We start from the raw sequence: 20852 nt of genomic DNA, 5'->3' as shown, positions 1-20852 counted from the left end.
CAACACGTGTGATTTTAAAAAAGATGGCAAGCTTCTTTCATGGATGTTCACAATTGTGTGTTTTGTTTTGTGGTGAGCATCAGTCTATCATGTTCTCTGATCTGTTTTACAACATCTTCAACAGAGTGTGAGCGTGTTTTAACAGTGCTCTTGGTTTATTATAATAATTGTGTAAGCGTGCTTTGTCCAATAGATAGCGAAGGAATGCGGTTGCCCAAATGTCCCCCCCAACCTGATATGTTTGTTGTTCGAGCGTATTGTGAGATGGTGTCGCAGGAGGGCGTATAGTATCTACCTGTGACGAGTGACGAGGCTCGCGCGCGGGCACGCTCAGCACAGACTCACAGCTGAGTTCAATCTGCGCCTCTGCTCTCTCTCTCATCTCACGATACTCGGCTTTACAGTAACTACTAGCCGACTTTCCTGTGTTTTTGGACGGTTTGTGACGAAAGACATTTCAGTAAGTAGACCACTTTGATACTATACACTTTTTCTTTTTGTTATCGATATTTGTTGTCGATACTGCACGTCTGCATCTCAATGGTGAGCTTCGCACGAAAGTGAAGTTCTTTCCGACAGATCAGTATGAAGTCTCTGACATGTTGTTGAGTGAAGACAACAACATATAGACGACACGAAAAAGCTAAAAATTATAATTTCACACAGACGAAATACCAAGGTATATGGCAAGCCGCTTTGACATTTATTCCTTAAAAAGAATTGTTTTACTAGTGCTAAATTATTAGTAAGAAATTGGATTGCACCCTTTTTTTTTACTAGTTTTAAATTAGTCAAACTAATGCTTATTTTTTTAATACCAGTCACTAATCCCAGCAGTGACAACTAACTATTTTCCTTTTTTTTTTTGTAACTAGGCTACTCATGTATTATAGTCTTCTAATACTTTGACAGACACTAATAATTATTTATTATTAGACAAAATTGGGTATTCAAATGGTTATGTATAATTTATTCTTGCTAGTTAGGTTTTTTTTGATAGAAATACCAGTCTGACTAGTCATTTCATATAACTCAACTCAAACTTTATTTATAAAGCACTTTCAACACCACCCTGTGGAAACCAAAATGCTGTACAGAAAGAATAAATAAAAGAATAAAAAACTTAGAACCAATAAAACATATACCAAACAACAACAAACAGAAAATTCTTAAACATTTTCAAATGCTAATGAAAACAAATTCGTTTTTAGCGCACTCTTAAATACACTAATACTAAGTAAAACAATTACCGGCTGAAATAAAAATGTTACTCGCAACAGTCAGACTCAGGATATATACTAATTTCTCATAAATAATACAATCTAATACAAGTTCTAATACACTAGAAACTATTGGGATATATATATATATATATATATATATATATATATATATATATATATATATATATATTACCACTATAAGAATTAAGTAATTTTAAAACAAAAAAATTAAAATATGTGGCAAGAGCAATTAGAATAGTCAATATCTGAACCATATCGCCACCGGATTTGTTAAAATGTAATACTCACTTGTAAGTATTGGTAATGTGACTAGTGGTAAAGTATTAAGAGCTAGCAAATGGTTGCAAGTATAGTTTATTTTTGGGAATACATGTGAGAATAGCTTGCCATACAATGTAAAATATTTCTGACAAAGACCAGTTCATTAAAAGTTAACCATTAAACTCTGTTAAAGGGCAAATGACTGAGAGATAGGCTTCTGGTACGTGATGTGAAAGCGTTCCAGAAAGATGTGGACATGTCTGCGTTTATTCAGATTAATGCACGAAGAATTACTCGCCTGACAGTTAGCATTTTCTGGGCAGTTTTCCTTGCACAAACACATTTAACTGTCCAATTTAAATGACATCTGGGAGAAGGAAGTCTTTTAGTGACACACCAGTATTGTATTTTAAATATCTTTTTATATTTATGAAGCAATAATTAGATATTTAAACACATAATTGACCGATAATTCAGAAAGTCTTTAGCGTTTAATGCTGAATCTTATGCTGAAGCATTGCTGATCTCATGCTGTCTTACATATTACGATTTTAAATAAAAAAATACCTGCTCTCTCATCATGGCATCAACAAAGTTTAAAGCTGCATCATTTTACACAGATGCAAAGCAGCATCAGAGCTGTCAGTGATATTATAGGGGCTGGTGTGGCTCAAAGCAGCATTTTTACTATGCATTTATGTGGTATTGTTTCTTTAAGCTGAATTTGAGGCAGATACAGAGCTGCTCAGATCAGCTGTGCAAAGACGTCTTTGGAGACGGATTTGTTGCATACTGCTATATGATTTTTCTTCTCTATTAACTGCTATTTATAGTTCAACAGAATGTCTTTTTTATTCTCAGCTGAAAAAGAGACAGTCCCTCATGTGATTTAGCATCCGGTCAATGACCCAGTGTACAATTGGGCACTATCATCGCTTATCCTCATGGTCTCATGCATGCAAGAATAACGTTTTTGTAAAAGACGGCTTTCATAATTATGCAATTCTCATTCATAAGCCAAACATTGATTTAGTTATACTAATATCTTAGGCTAGCTTCATTGGTCTGCCATCCTCTATGAAAACTTTTATTTATTTATTTACTTTCTTCGTTCATTGGCTTGTGCTAGAATATTGATGGATCATGTTTCAGTGATGATGAACTAGATGGCGGATATGCTGTTGAATTTCTGTGGAAGATTATTAGACACTCAACCGGTCTGCTGTTTTAGACTGCTATGTAAATTAAGAAATGCAGTGTTTAAATGTCAAAATTTTGGTTATTTACTCAGTCACAAAGACCCTGCAGGTCATTTACGCATGGAATATACAGCATGTCGTTGTCATTCGATTACATTAATGAAATCAAAATTCATGATATGAAGTTAAAGGGCTTGTCGGTGCTGCTCACTTTTTAGGACTCGGATGTAAATGTGCTCAAGGTGATTGACAGCTGTTTAAAGATGCATGAAGGGTCTCTTGCAGTCACTGTTGAGCTTTGCTGCTTGCAGAAACAGAGCTATCGTTTTCTCTTTGCAGCTGCTCAATTCTTTTCACATGACTCGGTCCACCCTACAGCTCGATGCCATGTACCCTGTTGTACAACTCAACACTTTATTTTTAAATTAACTTGCAGCCGATCTTATATTGTTTCTGTATTGGCTTTGGCCCATCTCTCCTGCTGTGTAGAATAATAAATAGCAGTGTGTGTTCGACTGATCTCTTTCTGTCTGATGTGACCACACAGCATAAGACCACTGTGCTGAGCTGTGGGCTACAGTGGACGCCAATTAATTTGCTTTCATTTGCTTTTTTATGGCGTTAGTGCTAAGAGATTTTCCACTGGGAAGATCTTGCCTCCTCGTGTGCCTGACCTATTCTATATTTCTTTCTTTATAGTTCTCATTCTCTCTAGGGCATCTGAATTGGCAGAATAATAAAACTGCTGATGGTTGTGTCGTTATAATCCTGTAATGGATTTCATTCATAAACCTCTTACATTTGAACTGGATTCTAGTTTTGGCCCAAACTTTCAATCAACATCGTTCTCTGAGCAGTTCAGCAGAAAAGTTATTTGATTCCTGAAGCATTCAGTGATTACATCTGCTAATGCTTTGTTTGTTGAGATAAATCATTTTCTAGCCTGGTAATACCAAACTCTGCTACTTGGCTTTGCTTCGTAGACAAAGTCTGGCATGGCATAATTGAAAAGTGTTTTCTTTCTCGCAAGTTTAAAATCATTAATTGGTTACCTGTAAGCCAGTCACATAACGTATGGACATGTGCTATTCGCCAGCTCAGCCGCATCGAACTTCCACTGTAAACACATGTATGATGCGAAAACGAAACCATCGAGTGAAATACCGGAGTGAACATGGCTGACCGAGTTTTGCTGCCTCCGTAACCTGATCCTCCATGAGTGCAACCAAGGGGGTCACAATCACAACTATCGCCTTCCTGGCCTTTGGCCTGCTCAGTTTTTCACTGACGATCGGTAATAGTTGATAAATTTAACTTTTCCCAAAACCTGTTGGGAGTAGGGCCACAACATCACCTCCATTGGAAATGTTTAACCAACACTCTTCTTGTTCGGGCTTCAGTTTGCTAATGCCGGGAATATATTCTCCACGACAGAGCGAATTGCATCCCGTGTCTCAATATCCGTGGTCGTTTTCGATTTCCCTAATCTAAAATACAATCTTAAACTCGGCTACTTCACGGCTCTCAGCCCGCCCTCTGTTCGTTGATTGGCCGGTTGTTTTCAGGCGGGAGGAAAACTGAAAAACATGTCTATATATGAAGAGTTCAGATGCAAAAGCCTCTAAGTGCCATTTGAAATTTTCTCCTAGAATGATGATTTTTATCAAGCTTGTAAATTTAAGTTCAGTGATTTCACTTAAATGGCAATGATAATTACCTATTAATTGTTATTTAAGTGAAATTACTGAACTTAAATGTACAAGTTTGATAAAAATCATCATTAAAGAAGAAAATTTCAAATGGCATTTAGAGGCTTTTGCATCTGAACTCTTCATATATATCCATAATAAAGGCTAGATGTCTTATGGCGGAGTCTCTATCGTCATCACAGTCGGCCATCTTGTCACAGGCAAGCTTTCTGGCGGGCTCCGTGGTACCTGTTGTAAGATGAGTGATCAGCACTAACACTATAAATACTCTTTATCTCTTTGAAATCTTGATGAATTTACAAACAGTTTGGTTTCTTACAAACGTTATTAGCGTGGCTATAATTCTGGATGATTATTTATTTGAACACTTATTATTCATTAGTATGCAGTGTCGTAACTACATCTCTGACGTTTATAACAAACCAAACCGTTTGAAAAACAATAGAAAATTGTGCAAGTTATGGTTATTTAAATAGTACATGCACCATTAAAACACGATGTGACAAGATGGCCGCCAGGTGCCGGACGTCAGCCTCCATTGGCCAGCAGCGCGGACAAGACATCTAGCCTTTATTATGTATATCTATGGACATGTAGATGTCTCAGACGCGAACTGAAATAGAGCGGAAGTACGAAGTCTAACATAGTCAGGCTAGAAATTTTCCACAGACCTTTCAAAGCATTGAAAAATAATTTTCTTATTTAAATCAATAATTTGTTGAGCAAATTATGGATATGGCTTAAACTGTACCAATTCTGACTTTTTAAATGAATTTATAAATTATATTCCAATATTTAAATGTATTTAAATGTTACTCCAGCACCAAATCAGCATATTTGGATGATCATGTGACATTGATGACTGGAGTAATGATGCTGAAAATTCAGCTTTGCCAGCAGGAATAAATTACATTTGGAAATATAATTAAAAGCGGACTGTTATTTTAAATTATATTAATATTTCACATTATTTCATGTATTTTTTGATCAAATAAATGCAGCTTTGGTGAGCATAAGATACTTATTTTAATGACATTAAAACTAAGAAATCAAAGCATCTTTTTCATTGTGCATGGGTCTTTTCAGCTTTTTTCAGCTCTGTTGTTGGTCGAGTGCAGAGCGAGGGATGCTGATGCGATATACTTCTCCGGCACAGTGCTGCTGATTCCTGTGCTATAGCAGGTGTGAATTCAAGCACATCTGTGCAGTTATGTTTCAGAGAGTTTGTTTTGTGTGTTTCATTTAAACAGAGAGGAAAGGAGTGAAATAGTTTTGAATGAACAAGAATAAGGAGGCCTAGAAAGCCTCTGGGAATGTTCTATCTGAAGTGGAGATAGAGGGAAAAGAAAACAGTGCTCATCTGGTGCGTAAGCTCGTTTAATGGAATGAGGGAGAGAGAGTGTGTTTATCTGAGAGAGGGGGAGAAGTCTGGAGTGTTTACAGAAGAGAGGGATTGAGTGTGTTAGAGTAGTGGGCGAAGGGAGGCGAACAGTTGGATGCTCAGGCCACTGTCCAACTAAATCACATCAGACTGAGTGTGTGTCCGTGTGTCTGTGACACAATGACTATTCCTTTTTAAGCAACAACCATGCCCTTACAGGTCAGTAAAAACCTAATGAACCAACAGTAGTGAGGATAGTTAACAGTGCCAATACGGAGAAAAGAACTAAAGAGGTTAATAGTAGTTTTGATAGATATGTTTATTAAATCGTACATTAGATCCAGTGATCCATTATCTCCAGTGGTATTAGTGTCTTTCAGACAGTAGTTTTATTCTATTTGAGCAACATTCATCAGTCATCTCTATGATCCCCTATTACTGGGTGCATGTGGCACTTCATAATTTACTGACTAACTTTCATCATTAATCATTCCTCGTTTAAAAACAAAAACAAAATCGTAATGGTCAGATATGATCTTAAGTAAACCATCTTAATGACAGTCCCTGAATACCAGTCTAATTTTGTAATCCATTTAAGAGTATGTCATCATCTATACTGTAGTGTTGATCAAGTAAAACTAGTATTGAGATGCAACTAGAAGTAAGTCATTTGTGATTTTAACGAACACAGTTTCTGTGCTATGATGGGGCCTGAATCCTGAGTGATTTTTTTCATAAATATATTTTTTGCAACACTCTGAGAAAAAAGGTACAAAAGCTGTCACCTTTTCAAAAAGGCTGTACCTTTTCAAAAAGTAAACTTTTGTCCATTTTAGGTGCTAATATGTACGTTTTAGGTGCTAATATGCACATTTTAGGTGTTAATATGTTCATCTTGGGTACTAATATGTACATTTTAGGTGCTAATATGTACATTTTAAGTGTTAATATGTACATTTTAGGTGCTAATATGTATATTTTAAGTCTTAATATGTACATTTTAGGTGCTGATATGTATATTTTAGGTGCTAATATGTTCATTTCAGGAGCATTATTGTACATTTTAGGTGCTCATATGTAGTGTACCACTAAGGTACCAATATGCAGCCTTTGGGTACAAAAGTGTACCTTTTGAAAAGGCACAGCCCCAGTGACAGCTTTTGTACCTTTTTTTCTGAGAGTAAAGAAGGATCACAATTGAGCAGACACAACTTTTTCTAGTATTTTAAACATATATGGAAGATTTGACATGGGTATGTAACTTGACAATTCATTTGGTTTTAGTTGATATAGTCTTAATGACTGCCAGGTTGAAGGGTCTTGGCACATGACCTAGAGATAAAAACGTATTAATAATATTGAGAAGAGAGGCTCTTCTGCTTTAGGTAACAACTCTTTTAGTAATTTAGTCGGTATTTGATCTAAAAAAACAATTTGTTGGTTTAGACGCAGTGGCAAGTTTATTTAGCTTATAAAGCACTGTAATTGTTCTTAAGGGTCAATAATATGGCTGAATCATAAAACACTGCCAAAGATTGTACAATTTATTTAGAAGGCGGGACTTATCCCTCCATATTGAGCATTGCACTTTTTCCCCATTCAAAATATAGTCTATAGTCTTTGTTATTACTTATTATTACTATTATTATTAATAATACTATTGCAGTATCCGCATGAACTCTGAACATGAAAACTCTAGAGCATTTCCATACTAAGCCACTCTGCTTTTGATGCAAGGTGAGTGAAGTCAGAGATGAGCTCTGGTTGAGCTTGTGATATTTGGATAAAGTCATGGCTCTTTTGGATTAGGACTCACACTATTCAGTTGTCATACTTTAATCACTGGCTTATTATTCAACACAGTCAACCGCAGACCGAGCTCAGGATTAAAGGCCTGAAAGGTCGGTGTCATTGGACGCGGTGATGCATCCAATAAAGCCTTTGATGGTCGCTTGACGTGTCTCTGGGTGTCCATGTGCTTTGTGCATGCGTCACTCAGGCTTTTTTCAATTTGAAAAGAAGACTTCATTTCTATTAAGGCAACCTTTTAGTGCCACAGGGTGCACTGGCTTCCTTTTAACATGCCCATGTTCCTTTGTTCCATGCAAACATGAGAATCTTGATAGTAAGTTGTCCTTAGGCGATAAGGGCAGGGAACCACAGTTGCATTGTGTTATTTGAGAAACCTGATTTAACTACAGCGTCAGTGCACACGCTTCACCTGATCACCTGTCCGCTTAACTATGACATCAGCACTGACTAGACATTTTAACCATCTTGTTTTTTCTTGTTTTGCAGAGTGAACTGCTTGAGGGAAGGACAGCTGTTCTAATTTTAAGTAAAACAACAGGATTTTTGGTCTTCAGAGACGGCGTGAGTGACTTCCTGCTCCCTTCTAAGGGGGTGGGCGGTGGTTTTGTGGTTCTGACCCCTCCTGGTCAGACTGAAGATGATGACCCCTAGTGCATGGCTGCTGTTCCTGCTGTTGCTGTGTATGGTGTCCACACTATGGGGTTACCCCTTCAGACCACCGCTAGACCTGGATGTGACCCCCAGAACTATGGTCTCCTCCAATGGTATGATACTAATGGTGTTTTCTGTTTTAAAAAATGCTTAACAAGAAGCTGCGCGTTGGATTTATATTCTGAGTTTATCTGCCTATCTCTACATAGTCATCAATAATGCGTGCATTGAATTTGGTCTTTTAACATCACTGTCTTACTACTTAGTTTTATATTAGTAAAATGACTGGCAGGCAATGGAGGAAAGCCTTGTTTTAGCCCTCCAGGTGGGTGTTTTTATATGTCTGTCATATAAAAATCATGAGAAAATGTCATGTCATGAGAAAACTATTAGTTGATGAATCATTCATTACCATGGTAATATAAAAGTCTTATTTCCATTAAAATCACCAACTACTGTGGCACTACAGTACTTTTCCGCACAGTTAATTTTCATGTATGGGTGCTTAGGCAGATGTGTGGTTACATGAGTGGGAGTGGGTTCAGGGACTGTTTACAACTATGCACTTAATCATTCAGATGTAAGCAAGAGCTCAGTCGCAGCTCTTTAGATGACTCGCTGCTTGCCAGCTTGACTTTTGTTTCTCTCTTCGCTGTTGAACAATAAAACCGCTTTCTCTCACATCTGTGAAGCAGAAATGCAGGAGAGAAGGCACAATAAGTCAACCTAAGGTTTCCTTTATCGCCTGCGTTTATAACACAATCGCAAAGAGATCAGAGGACTCAGAGACTTGAGGCCTGTGTTGAGTGTAACAACATTGGGCGAGCAGCAGGTTCACTCTCCAAGACTCGTCCTACCTTTTTCCTGCCAGGTCAATGCCTTAGAGAAGTAACGTTGCTGCAGATATTCAGCGCAGATGATAATTACAAATAGTGTTGGAGGATTATATTTACATTAAGTCACAAATTCCATCAAACATGTGGAAAGTAACATATTATTTACTATTTTATAACCATTTCTCACCTTCAAGTGATTGAAACTCTCTTCCAGTATAATTCTGTGCTTTGTCGAAGATGAGTTATTGTGAGTTATGAGTGTTGTGAACAAGTTAATTGCTTAAAAAACCTTGTGAGTTCAAAACATACCATGTTACACATTTATTATTTCCAAACTAATCAATTATGCATTCATAATCAGTACATCGACCAAATGAAAATGTTGCTTTGAAAACCTGCTTAAAATAAAACGTGTTTATATATATATATATTTTTTTTTTATATATTAATTTTTTAAAGGTTTTTGTTTCAGTTAAGTATGATTAAACCCTGATTTGTACTTTTTGTGCCATTAAGGTGTGTAGCCCCGCCCACAGTGACATTTAATTGGTTCAAAATATTACTCCATATAACAACAGGATACATTTTTGATTGTTTGCAGATGTTTTGCGTCAAGCAGTGTGCAACTTCACTGTGTACACATTTATTATATTTTTTATTGAAATAGATTTTCAGGGTACCTATAAACATGACCCAATACGTTGCATAGTGCACGAGCTGAGAAGCAGCTGAGAGGGAAGTCCACTAAGAAAAAAGCAGGCTGAAGAGACCATAATCAATCCCTGTATACATCAGTCTGACGGATCTTTTCATCAAAGTACTTAGCAGCTTCTACCAAATTTACAAAAACCACTGGGCTCATCTCTCCTCATCATTTCATCAAGCCTCCCTGTGCAGGCATGAGCTCAGATTATCACTGTGAGTGGAAAATGAAAGATCAATTAATCTGAGTTCATATCAAACCCCTGCTTAGCAACAAGCAAGAGATGAAAGTGTGTAAGAAGGAATAGATTCAACTTTAGTGTTCTTGGCTCACTTGTTTCCCTAAAACCAGGGACACACTTAATGAGTGTAAGAACCATAACGAATGCAATTTGATACTTATGACTGATCATGTCCAAATGTGCAGAGTCAGAAACAGTTCCGGTGTTCGGTGTTCACAGTCAGTTTTTAAAATCTGCTCCGGTTGTTGGAAAAAGTCTGACTGTTCAGTCTTAGAATGTTTTAGCTGGACGTTAAGTTGGTCCCCGGTATAAGTGAGATAAGACATGACCAAAGGACAAAAAAATACCTTTTAATACCCAGAAGGCTATGTTTTAAAAAAAATATTTATTTCAGATTTTGTGAATTTTCATATTTTTTGGTCATAGGATGGAAAGAAATTCAATTTGTGTATCACGACCCCAAGACTATGTAAAGGAGGTCAAAATTACCTGTATTAATCTAGTCTTTTTTATACATTTTTGTCAACAATAATAATAATTAAAAAAAAACATGAATTACTCAAAAATCAACTGTGACTTTGTGTGTGTGTGTTGTGAGACATGTATTGCCTAAAATATATATAAATTTTTTTTCAATCAAAAATATCAAAATATTCTTCGTCAAATATTTGTATATAACTATTTTTTTTTATATTCTATTTTTTGTATAATACTATTTAATTGTATTTATTTTTTTAGGAATTACATTTATAGACATTTTTTTTTTGTTTATTTATTTTCCAAGGATACAAGTTTATCCTGGGAAAATAAAAGAGAATATAATTATTAAATATCAAATTGAAAGATTTTCTATGACTGTTTATTGTTATTGTTAGATTTATTATTTTTTTTGTAAAGATAATATTGTTAAATTATTGCATTCTATTCATTATCAAGTATTATTTTTATGATTATTTTAAATTGTATTGAATATACTGTTTACCGGTAACTTAATATGGTATAAAATCTTTTTTTTTTAACCAATTTTTTTGTTTTTGTAGGCACTATGTACAGCTAGTCTCTCACTATTGCAAATGAATCCCTTCGTGTTGATGCAAGATCATTCAATTGAACAGACAAACATTTAATTTGGACTGTATGTCTTAAAAACCACAAAGCAGATAAAGAGCCAGTATCCTGCACCTCTAAAAACCAATGATTATCTCAGGCTGCTTAATCATTAATGAGTTCACAGAGCTCTGTACTTTAGTTTATACCCTAGTAACCCTCAGAGACACGAGAGAGAGAGATAGCGACTGGCTACCTGAGGGAGGAGAGTGTAAATTATATATACACTGTATGTATTGTAGCCTACTCCTCAAAGCCACATGCTTCTGTGAGATATCAAAGCTCACACTGCTGTGAAACTGCATGATGTGACCGGTTGAAACATGACGGTGAACGCAGTGTTCCTCGCTGGTTCTCGTGAGACCTTCATTTGTTTATTTAGCAAATACACACGTCTCTTTCTCACAACTCATGCACAAGGCCTCTGGGACGACAGTCTGAATCATGTTGTGGATGTCATATTGATTTGTTAATTAGTTAACCTTTACAGTTCAGGAGACAGAGGGAGGTGTGTGTGTGTGTGTGTGTGTGTGCGCAAAGTGCAGACTGGATGGGAGTGTCTTAAGTAAATGCACTACTGTAATGTCAGTTGTTAAGAACTGATGTTATCCATTGCATATTCACCGTCATGGCTAACTGCATGTTGACGTCCCCTTCTGACAGCTTCGGTTAGGCCCTTAATTCCAGTGAAGACAGATTTTATGTTACAGTTTACAGTGAAAATCTAGAGAATATTTGAGCTTCCAACTTTGTGGCCAAGCCAAGTTTGGTGTCTCTTTTCATTATAACAACATCTACTGGAAAAGAAGAGTGATGGTAATACAAATGGTTGATCAGAACATTCAAAAGAACAGCATTAATGAAGACTTGCTGAATAAATGTATTCATTTCTTGTAAAACAAAACGTACTGACCCAAACTTTTGAACACTAGTGTATATCGTGAGTTTCTTGTATTGTTGTGTACTGCAGTGGATGACAAATAAAATATGCTACAGTCAGAGATGGCGTTTCTTATAGTGGGTGAGTCATTTTTGGTCGGCTGCTGCCTCACCTTATCTGTCACAATGACTGGATTATACTTCATCCAGAGAACAGGAAGTGCTAGTATTTGTCTCTGTTGCTTCATTGTTACACCACATTGGACCTTATACCAGACTGAAAAACATCTGGTAAATGCAGGAGATTGAATCAGTTGTCTTAGTTCTGAGATATTGTTTTAAGAGTCATCACTATGTGTTTGAATAACAATTAAATGCCTGTTTATTCCTGGAATATTTATAGGCAAGGCAAGGCAAGTTTATTTATATAGCACATTTCATACACAGTGGCAATTCAAAGTGCTTTACATGGAAGAAATTAAAATAATCAAAAGAAATCAGAATAATTAAAACAGTTTAGAATAAAAGAAAAAATATAATAATAAAAATAACATTTTTAAAAGTACAGTAACAGTCGGACGAACAGTGGCACAGTGCTCATTCCGTTTATTGAGTTGGTTTTACATCGATTTGGTTCTGTGGTACAAAACACTGCTGGTTAGTGAGATATCTTCTCCACCAAACAACAACCAAAGCAGCTGAATACACAACCAAAGCTTTACAACACAACCACATCTTTGCACCATCTTTCTGTTATTTTGCTCTTCCAGTTGTCTTTTAGTGTTTGTTTGCATCTAAACATACACTCACACATTTTGTATGAGTGCTTTTAAATGAAATTAAATGGCATCACCACCAATAAATATAGTATAAAAATGCAAATGTAATAATTTTATTATCAAAAAATTAAACAAAAATCATAAAAGATAGCAAAGGCACTGAACAAAAAAATACCTTGGCAGTCCAGGTTTTTCAAACTGATACCAAACCCCTAAAAAAAGATTATGGCATTGACCAACAAAAGTAATTAACCATAATAAAATAATGCATAAATAACATAATACTAATATCCAGTCAAGTTTTTTTTTTTTATATAGAACATTCTTAAAAATATTTGCTAAGGTGGTTTGATTGAACAATAACTTCAAACGGTTATACCATGGTATTGAATGATTTCATATACCTGTATAAATGTTGGGGAGTTGTAACATTATCCGTTTCACCACATCAAACAGACTCTTTTATGTTTTTAGAGTTGTTAAGTCTGTATTATGTATTTACTATGTTCGTTTGGTCTATTTAATTATAATTTCTGATAAGTGTATCATTTTATGAAAATAGGGGGTGCTACTTTTATGACTAATATCTACTGTGTAAGCATTGTTAAAGCTTATAGTGTTATAGTGTGATATATATTATAACAAATATTTAAGTACTGAGTAATCTTAATTAACAACTTTAGGCACTTTAGGTTTAGGATAAGATTAGGGTTTGGTTGAGGGCAGGGGCGATTCTAGGATTTTTTCAACTGGGGGGCACAAGAGGGGCCACAATAATTACAGAGGGGCCATTCTTATGTTGTGTTTTTATGTAGAACTGTAGATATCCAAATCATTTCAAGTTCAGTAAGCTTTAAAATCAGCAATAAACAGTGATACCCTGTTATCTTTTAATAGCAGTTATGTACTGCTCTAAATCAAAACAATAAAATACAATTTATATTAACTTTTCACTTTACAAAAGTGATAGAAAAACTGTAATAAATAAAATAATCCAATGTATTAGTGTCCAACTCACAAATAATAATAGAACAACCTTATTTATATAAATGCATAATTATATTAATCATTCATATAATAAATACACAATTAATGAATTTATAAAACTGTAATAAAATTGTACACATCTTTTTCCCCACATCCTATTCAATTTGCATTTCAGCAGTTGAAGTAAATTTGCATTGATGAATAGACCAAATCTGCTTATTTCGAGGGAGGCTAATTAGTCTTGAGCATATTGATTGTAAAATATCACATATAATACTTTGTTAGATAGCTACTTTTTCAAAAGGTATGATTTAGTTTAACGTAATATATGTGGATCATAGAAACAGTGAATTAATTATCCAGTAGTATGAATTTTTTATTTTGCTATTTAATCATGCATTTTTATTTAATTATCTTTTTTTTTTTGAGAATGTTTCTGGATGTAGGGATTAAAATAAAAAAAAAATTATTTCGTCTGATTTTTTTTTTTTTAGGCCAAGTCATATTCCTGTAACTTTATTTAAATTGTCGAGACCAATAGCGTTTTAAGGAGAGATGTTTTAAACCGATCTAATAATGCCATTTTGCGTAATTTGAAAGCTATTTTAATCTATGAAAAACAATTACTTATCTTGACAAATAGGCCTAATCAACCATCTACATAACTTTTCAGTGCATGCTTTTATGTATCTTGTTTACTTTATTTTTCATTGTATAGCTTATTATAGCCTACCTATTAGGCTACTTATACTTTTGAATGGGATATATTATCATTAAAACTGACATTTAACAAAAGAGACAGGGTTGTGCAATTTTATATATTCTAAAATATATAAAATATTCTTTAAATGTGTATGTTTTTACTATACATTCTCTTCACTGTGTGTAATACAATAAAACGTTACAACCCTGTCTGTTTGTTAATGTCAGTTTTAATGATCAATGATGTTTCACATTTTTAAAATGAAAACAAAAAGAAGCAGGGTTGTGTTTTATATTTCGTGTTATAAATATATGCAGTGAAGATAGTCAATGTGAGTTAAGGTTACCTGAACCACATTTTTGTGGATATGTTTATGATAATATGTCCATTTATAAATGAAATGAGGCAGAGTGCTGTTTTATATGTATTTCGTTTTATTGTTGATGAAAAGAAGCAAAGTTGTGTTTTATACTAAGAGATAACCGGAGTAGCCGCGTGCTGAGTGACGCGAGAATGACCGGACTCGCGTCCTCTCGTCCTCGGGAGTTCGTTCTCCGAAGTTTGCGTTCTTGGTATTGAGAAAGGACCAATATTGACCCGCGTTCTGTTTTCTATCATATGACCGCAGCAAACGAGCAGTAGCCTGACATGCACTTCTCAAAATCTAAGATTAATTGAGTGAACATGGAGCAGTTTTTCCGTGAGCGGGAATTGAAAAACCGGAGTGGACCATGAGCGAAGTGATTACAGAATGCTTAGAGTGGAGAGAGGAACGTGCTTTCGCTCCACTCCAGGCTTTATCACATTCCCCTCAGCAGGGTGAATACACATCGTCTTTCCTTAAAAAATAATAAGCTGTATAAAACTTATCAACTTACCGTGTGGTTTTGAGAAGCATTGCGCGACGCGGAATCATGAATTATTCTAATACAAGCTGAAAGATTATGATTTGAATTTTTGAGTGACAGACAATTAGAAGGGTGGGGGCACACTGGGGGGCCAATCAGTTTTCAGGAGGGGCCAGTGCCCCCATGGCCCCTCCCCTGGCTACGCCACTGGTTGAGGGTAAGTTGCGTGTAATTATGCATAATTTACTGTTATTACCAGTAAGTACATGAAACACGTAACAAGGACACAGTAAAATAAAGTATTTCGCAGTATTCTTGGTATGTGGCATTCAGTTACACAATTTAGCGTTAAATTGTAGATTTTTAACTAAGTTGTTGAACAAAATGGGATTTTTTATGGGGTTAAGACCCAAAACATTACCATTGTATTTCTAAATAAAACAATAATATTAGCATGGTATCATGTCCAAAAATATATCATAAAAATGGATTTATAAGCAGTGTTGGGTATAAAAAGGTAATTAATTAGCTACTGATTATTACATCTTCAAAAGTGTAATTAGATTGCTGAACTAATTACTCTCTCTAAAAATATTGCACTTATTACTAATTACTTTCTAACTCCCTCAACCTCCACCAGTTGAACAATGCATGAAACCACTCTTTTAATTCTTTCAAATAAGTAATATAAAATTGCTTAAATTATTATTGGACTGTATTTAAAGGGTGAAGGTTACATTAAAAATTTTAAATTTTAATGTTAAATCCACTATTTTTTGTTGTTCTATACAGTATCTATACTATTTCAATTACATCAGACATTCAATTGCATGTAATCAAATTAGAGAAAGGTTGAGAATAGTCCCTTACTTTACTTTTTCAAGGGATACTGTTTATGAGTACATAAGTTTATAAGTAAGAGCTACACTGATAATCCCAAACTTTATGTTTGAGAACTTTATGGAGGTTGAAGCCAAAACTCATTCCCACTGAATAAACTCATTGTCTATCTGTTTAATTTGCCAATGTTTCAATGATCTCCATCAGTTCGTTGTAAGATCTCATGACCATGTTGAACAGACAACCATTTGTACAGCTTTAAAAGACACTCTATTCAAGCATTTAGGAAAACAAGTAATTCCGGTTTGGGGAAATAATAGTTCTTCCACTCTGCATTACCATGTACCTGAAAATGACAAGCACTTGTGTGGTTTGTATCTGTGTAATAGCAGGCCTGTAGACTGCTGTCAGTCAGGTTGCTGGTCTGGTTAGGAAAGTTGTTGCTTTATGCTGGGCCGGTGCCATTTTTACACATCTCTTGACATTTGTTTGAAGTTCAAAGCCACTCTGCTCACCCCAGCGCGGAAATATTGTGGAGGTCTCTGTGCTGTGATCACATAATCCTTGCTTGTGTTTGAATAACCTTGGCTTGTAATTTGTAAAACTTCTGTTTGCGTTGAATCTGGTGGCAAAGTACAACCTACAGTACATGTGATGTGTCTGTCAGTATGACTACGTTCAATATGTGTAATACGTTTTGTGACCAGACATCTTTTACATTGCTACACTAATGATTTGTGCAAGTCTCAGCCCAGTTGGGCTCTGTGGGTTTGAGGTTGCCATTATGCTTCTCAGGGCTAACACTGAAGAGTTGCGATATAATATCCTGGAGGACTGTGGGAAACACATTTTGTGATTTGATAGTGAATGTCTGAGTGAATCAATCTGTTCTTTTAACATTGTTGGCTCTGTTATGGGGGGTGGAGGGTGAAGATATTAAAAGGAGAGATGACAGCAATTGGAAAAGACCACAAAGTGGATCATTCTGCTATTTAACTTCGTGCCAGCAGATTAGACTCATAGCTTTTCTTAAGGTTCAAGAAATTGGTTTGATAAATTAAATCTTCCAGTCTCATGACCTCTTGGCCCACTAATCATTATTTGATAATTCTATGACTGTTCGGCTGAAGCAGAGTTTTGAAGCAAGACCATAAGGACTATAGGCATTGAAGGGAACAATATTCAAAGAAATGCTTGAGTTATGTTTTTTGTATTTTTTATTTTTTATTTGTCATTCACCCCTGGTGAATCTTGTCGGGTAAAATTGTGTCTGGTTAGTATTGTCAAAATCGGTGGCTATATTCATAATGCTGTTTATGAATACAAAGTACAGCCCTTGAATTAGGAAAACCTGACTTCAATAGAGAGTGAAATTAATCTGAGGGATCATTGAGCTGGTGGAGTCCAGGGCTCTGTGGCTGGAGACGGAGACAGGGGATCCTCATGAGGTGGAGCTCGGGACTGGAAGAGGAGAGATGGATGAGATGGAACTGTGGATGAGATGAAGGACTCCCAGGGATCAGCGGAGGAAGGGCTGATGAATTGGCTGGATTTGGTAGAGGAGAGAGATGCTGGGCGGAAACAGTGGTAATGGAAGGTATAAGGGTATCACTTCCTCAAATAAATCCCCCAAATTACCTCTAGGCTGGGTGGGGCTTCCATTCAAGTCCACAAGCTCCACTAGTACTCCCTCGGGGACGGGCGTTGTTGCAGTCTCGTGCACCTGGTCAGACGTGTTGATGGGCACAGGCTTCGGGCCGGTGGAGTTCTGCTGTAGCTCCCTGACCTCTGGTTCTGGAGTAGGACTTGTTTCTTTCGCTGGGCGGATGCTGAATGCCAAGGTAATGTTCATCACCAGTACCCACTCTACTCATGCAATGAAGTTATGACTGGGACCGCCCCTTGGAAGGCGTGCCCTGGACCACTCGAGAGGTAAAACACGCATAGCAAGGGGTCTGGAACGGGCGTTTGGCACGCCAACTCCAAAAAGTCCCTGGTATTTGGTTCCAGGGAGGGGGCTTTCTTCTCCAGACATAAAAGCTGGACAGTGGGGAGGTCCATGGTGATTAGAGGTAGAAAAGTAAAGACGCTGCAAAAATAATCGCAAAATTTTTTTTGGACGGTTTCAGAAGTAAACAAAATAAACATTCTGCTGTTATGTTGTCACTTTGACCCTCAAACCGTATTCACTTTATAGCCCTTAATCCTGTAATTCTGGACAAATGTGGGCACAGAGGACTCGGGTGTGATCCTAATTTTTATTATAAATGTTATATCACTGTCTTCGATAAAGTTTTGTCTATCCATTTATGGTGGTTTTTTTTATTTTGGGGGTATTTTTGAATTTATTTACTTCAAAAAGTACCATATTTTCTATGTAAATTGTTTCTATGTAAATTAATTACTATGTAGTTCACCCACTTAACATTGTAGAATTGAGTCAAAAAAATGTGTGTGTGTTCAGGAGGCAAACTTCGCTCAGAATCAAGGGAAGTATTTTTTTAAAATAAATTAAAACTATTTTCCCCACATTTGTCCAGAATACGGTTTTAGGGTTAAATGCTCAAACGCTTCAAAGTCAGTCCTCTGAGTAATCATCGCTGTGGTGCGGACTTCCCTGTTCTCACAAAATTGGAGTTATTATTAATATTATAGAATAGTTATCATGGTTTGAATGTTGATGAAGTTTCGGTTGTTAATACTATAATTAGTTTGTTTGATGTTAGATTATAATTTCTACCACAATCAACCTACACAACCAGACACAAAAACAGAAGAGTGAATGAATGGGACAGCTTAAGCATTAGAGAGAAGTTTAATTAAGTGTATTGAGCATGTGCGCGTGAGCAGGACCATTCTGCATGTTAGCGAAATACAGCAGTGCTATGTCAGCAGGGAGTCACAGGGCACCTTAATTAGCCTCTCTTTTTCTGTGCATCTACACTTCCGTCTGTCTCTCTTACGCCGTGCCTGTGGCCGGCTCCCATCTTTCTCTCCATAGCTGTATTTGTCAGCTCTGCTGTCATTGTAATGCTCTGGGTCGTCTGCCAAATCTGGCTGCGCTGCATAACCTGTCCTATGTGTGTCCTAGATGTGTGTCCTGCGTGTTGATGCTCTGTCTACAGCATGTGGGGTTATTTTTGCAGTGCACATATCGAACACCACGTGTCGTGAACACATCATCACAGTAGTGCGATACGCAACAAGCAGTTGTGCAAACAAGGAACCAGGAATGTGTGTGTATTACCTCACCTTTATGTTAAAAGGGCGTTCTGCCTCCTACACTTATGGAATGAGAGATTGTCTTTAGCTAATATTGGTGTCTTAACTGGTGTTATGTTCATTTGTGAATAATGGACACACACACACACACAGTATCCACAGCATGCATCCCTCAAGATTAATTAAAGATTTGGAAACGCGAAGATGAAGTTGAATGCCAATAAGTCGAACATGGACTCACTGACACAGGAAACAGCTCGTCTTCTCAACACCAAGCACCCACAGATCTTTCTGAAGTGCTTACAGATCCCTTTTATGGATAAAATATTTCTTTAACTGGTACAGTATGTCCTGTGTGTTCCAGGGCTGTTGGGCTGCAAGCGCTTCCGAGGCTTAACACTGAACTACAGTTTATTGCTGCTGGAGGAGGAGACAGGCGTGTTGTACGTGGGAGCTAGAGGGGCTTTATATGCCCTCCAGGCTAGTGACATCTCCAGCAGCTCTCCGCTGACCGTACGTACCCACAAAACACATCAGCACATCATTACAGAGCTTGCCAGCCAGAACTGTATTGATATTCCTGAAATGTCCTATTTGTATTCCTCTTCCCCACTAAAATATTCTGTAATTAATTCATTGAAACTGATTAAGATGCAGACTGCGTTCAAACATTATGTGAATCATTTCATTGTTGCCATCTATTTTTGGTTTTTGCAAACTTTATACTTTTCTAGAAGTGTAGAAATTTGGAAATCTCCTGGGAATGTACATTGCTAGTGGCCTTTCATATATGATATGGATCAAAATGCACATCATGAGATGTATTTTAAAAGTATATTAAGTTGATGCTTTGTCAAAGACCACCTTCTATAACAGTGGTTCTCAACCAGGGGGCCTCAAGATGACTTAAATGATTTACCGTATTCAAATTCAAGACAAAAATCAAGATGCTTCTTATTTTAATTCAACCCCTCAAAAACAAAAAAACAAAAATCTGGATATGTCTTGACCTTATAGACATGGAAAAGTAATGAAAATTATTCAAATTACACTCCATAAACCTTTTGGCTGCATAAGACTAACATGACACCTTCATTACCATGACATGACATACAGTATGTCTATGACAACTGTCATTAAGTGTCTTTCGCTCAATAATGACATTTTGAATGCAAATATGACATTGTTTAAGATGTCTTTGTCATGACAACTTGACATAAAATGAAGTTAAACTGTCATGTGGTTGGCTTTGACATTGGTTGTCATGAGGCCATTATAACTGTGTCATGAATATTTTTTGTGACCTCAACTACAGTGGTACTAATTGAATTTGTCATTAAAAAGTTATAATGGCTTCATGACAGCCAATGTCAAAACTAACCACCTGACACTTTAAGGCAATGTTAACCAATAAAGCTAGGTTGTTTAACTAGTTTGATAATTAATCTGC

At 36.3% G+C, this 20852-nt stretch overlaps 1 protein-coding gene across 1 annotated transcript in view; it reads left to right on the top strand.

Annotated features, from left to right (window-relative positions):
• The first annotated feature begins 295 nt into the window (after positions 1-295).
• sema4ga (sema domain, immunoglobulin domain (Ig), transmembrane domain (TM) and short cytoplasmic domain, (semaphorin) 4Ga) overlaps positions 296-20852 on the top strand; it is a 33896-nt gene continuing 13339 nt past the window's right edge. Inside the window, exons 1-3 of the mRNA XM_039672291.2 lie at positions 296-460; positions 8093-8370; positions 19767-19915. Of these exons, the coding sequence (XP_039528225.2) occupies positions 8244-8370; positions 19767-19915 (276 nt within the window). The 5' untranslated portion in view covers positions 296-460; positions 8093-8243. The remainder of the gene's footprint in view (positions 461-8092; positions 8371-19766; positions 19916-20852) is intronic.

This window comes from Pimephales promelas, chromosome 11 (assembly GCF_988280905.1).
Source record: "Pimephales promelas chromosome 11, fPimPro1.hap1.1, whole genome shotgun sequence".
Taxonomy (NCBI): Eukaryota; Metazoa; Chordata; class Actinopteri; order Cypriniformes; family Leuciscidae; genus Pimephales; species Pimephales promelas.
This window is presented reverse-complemented; position numbering and strand designations above follow the sequence as displayed.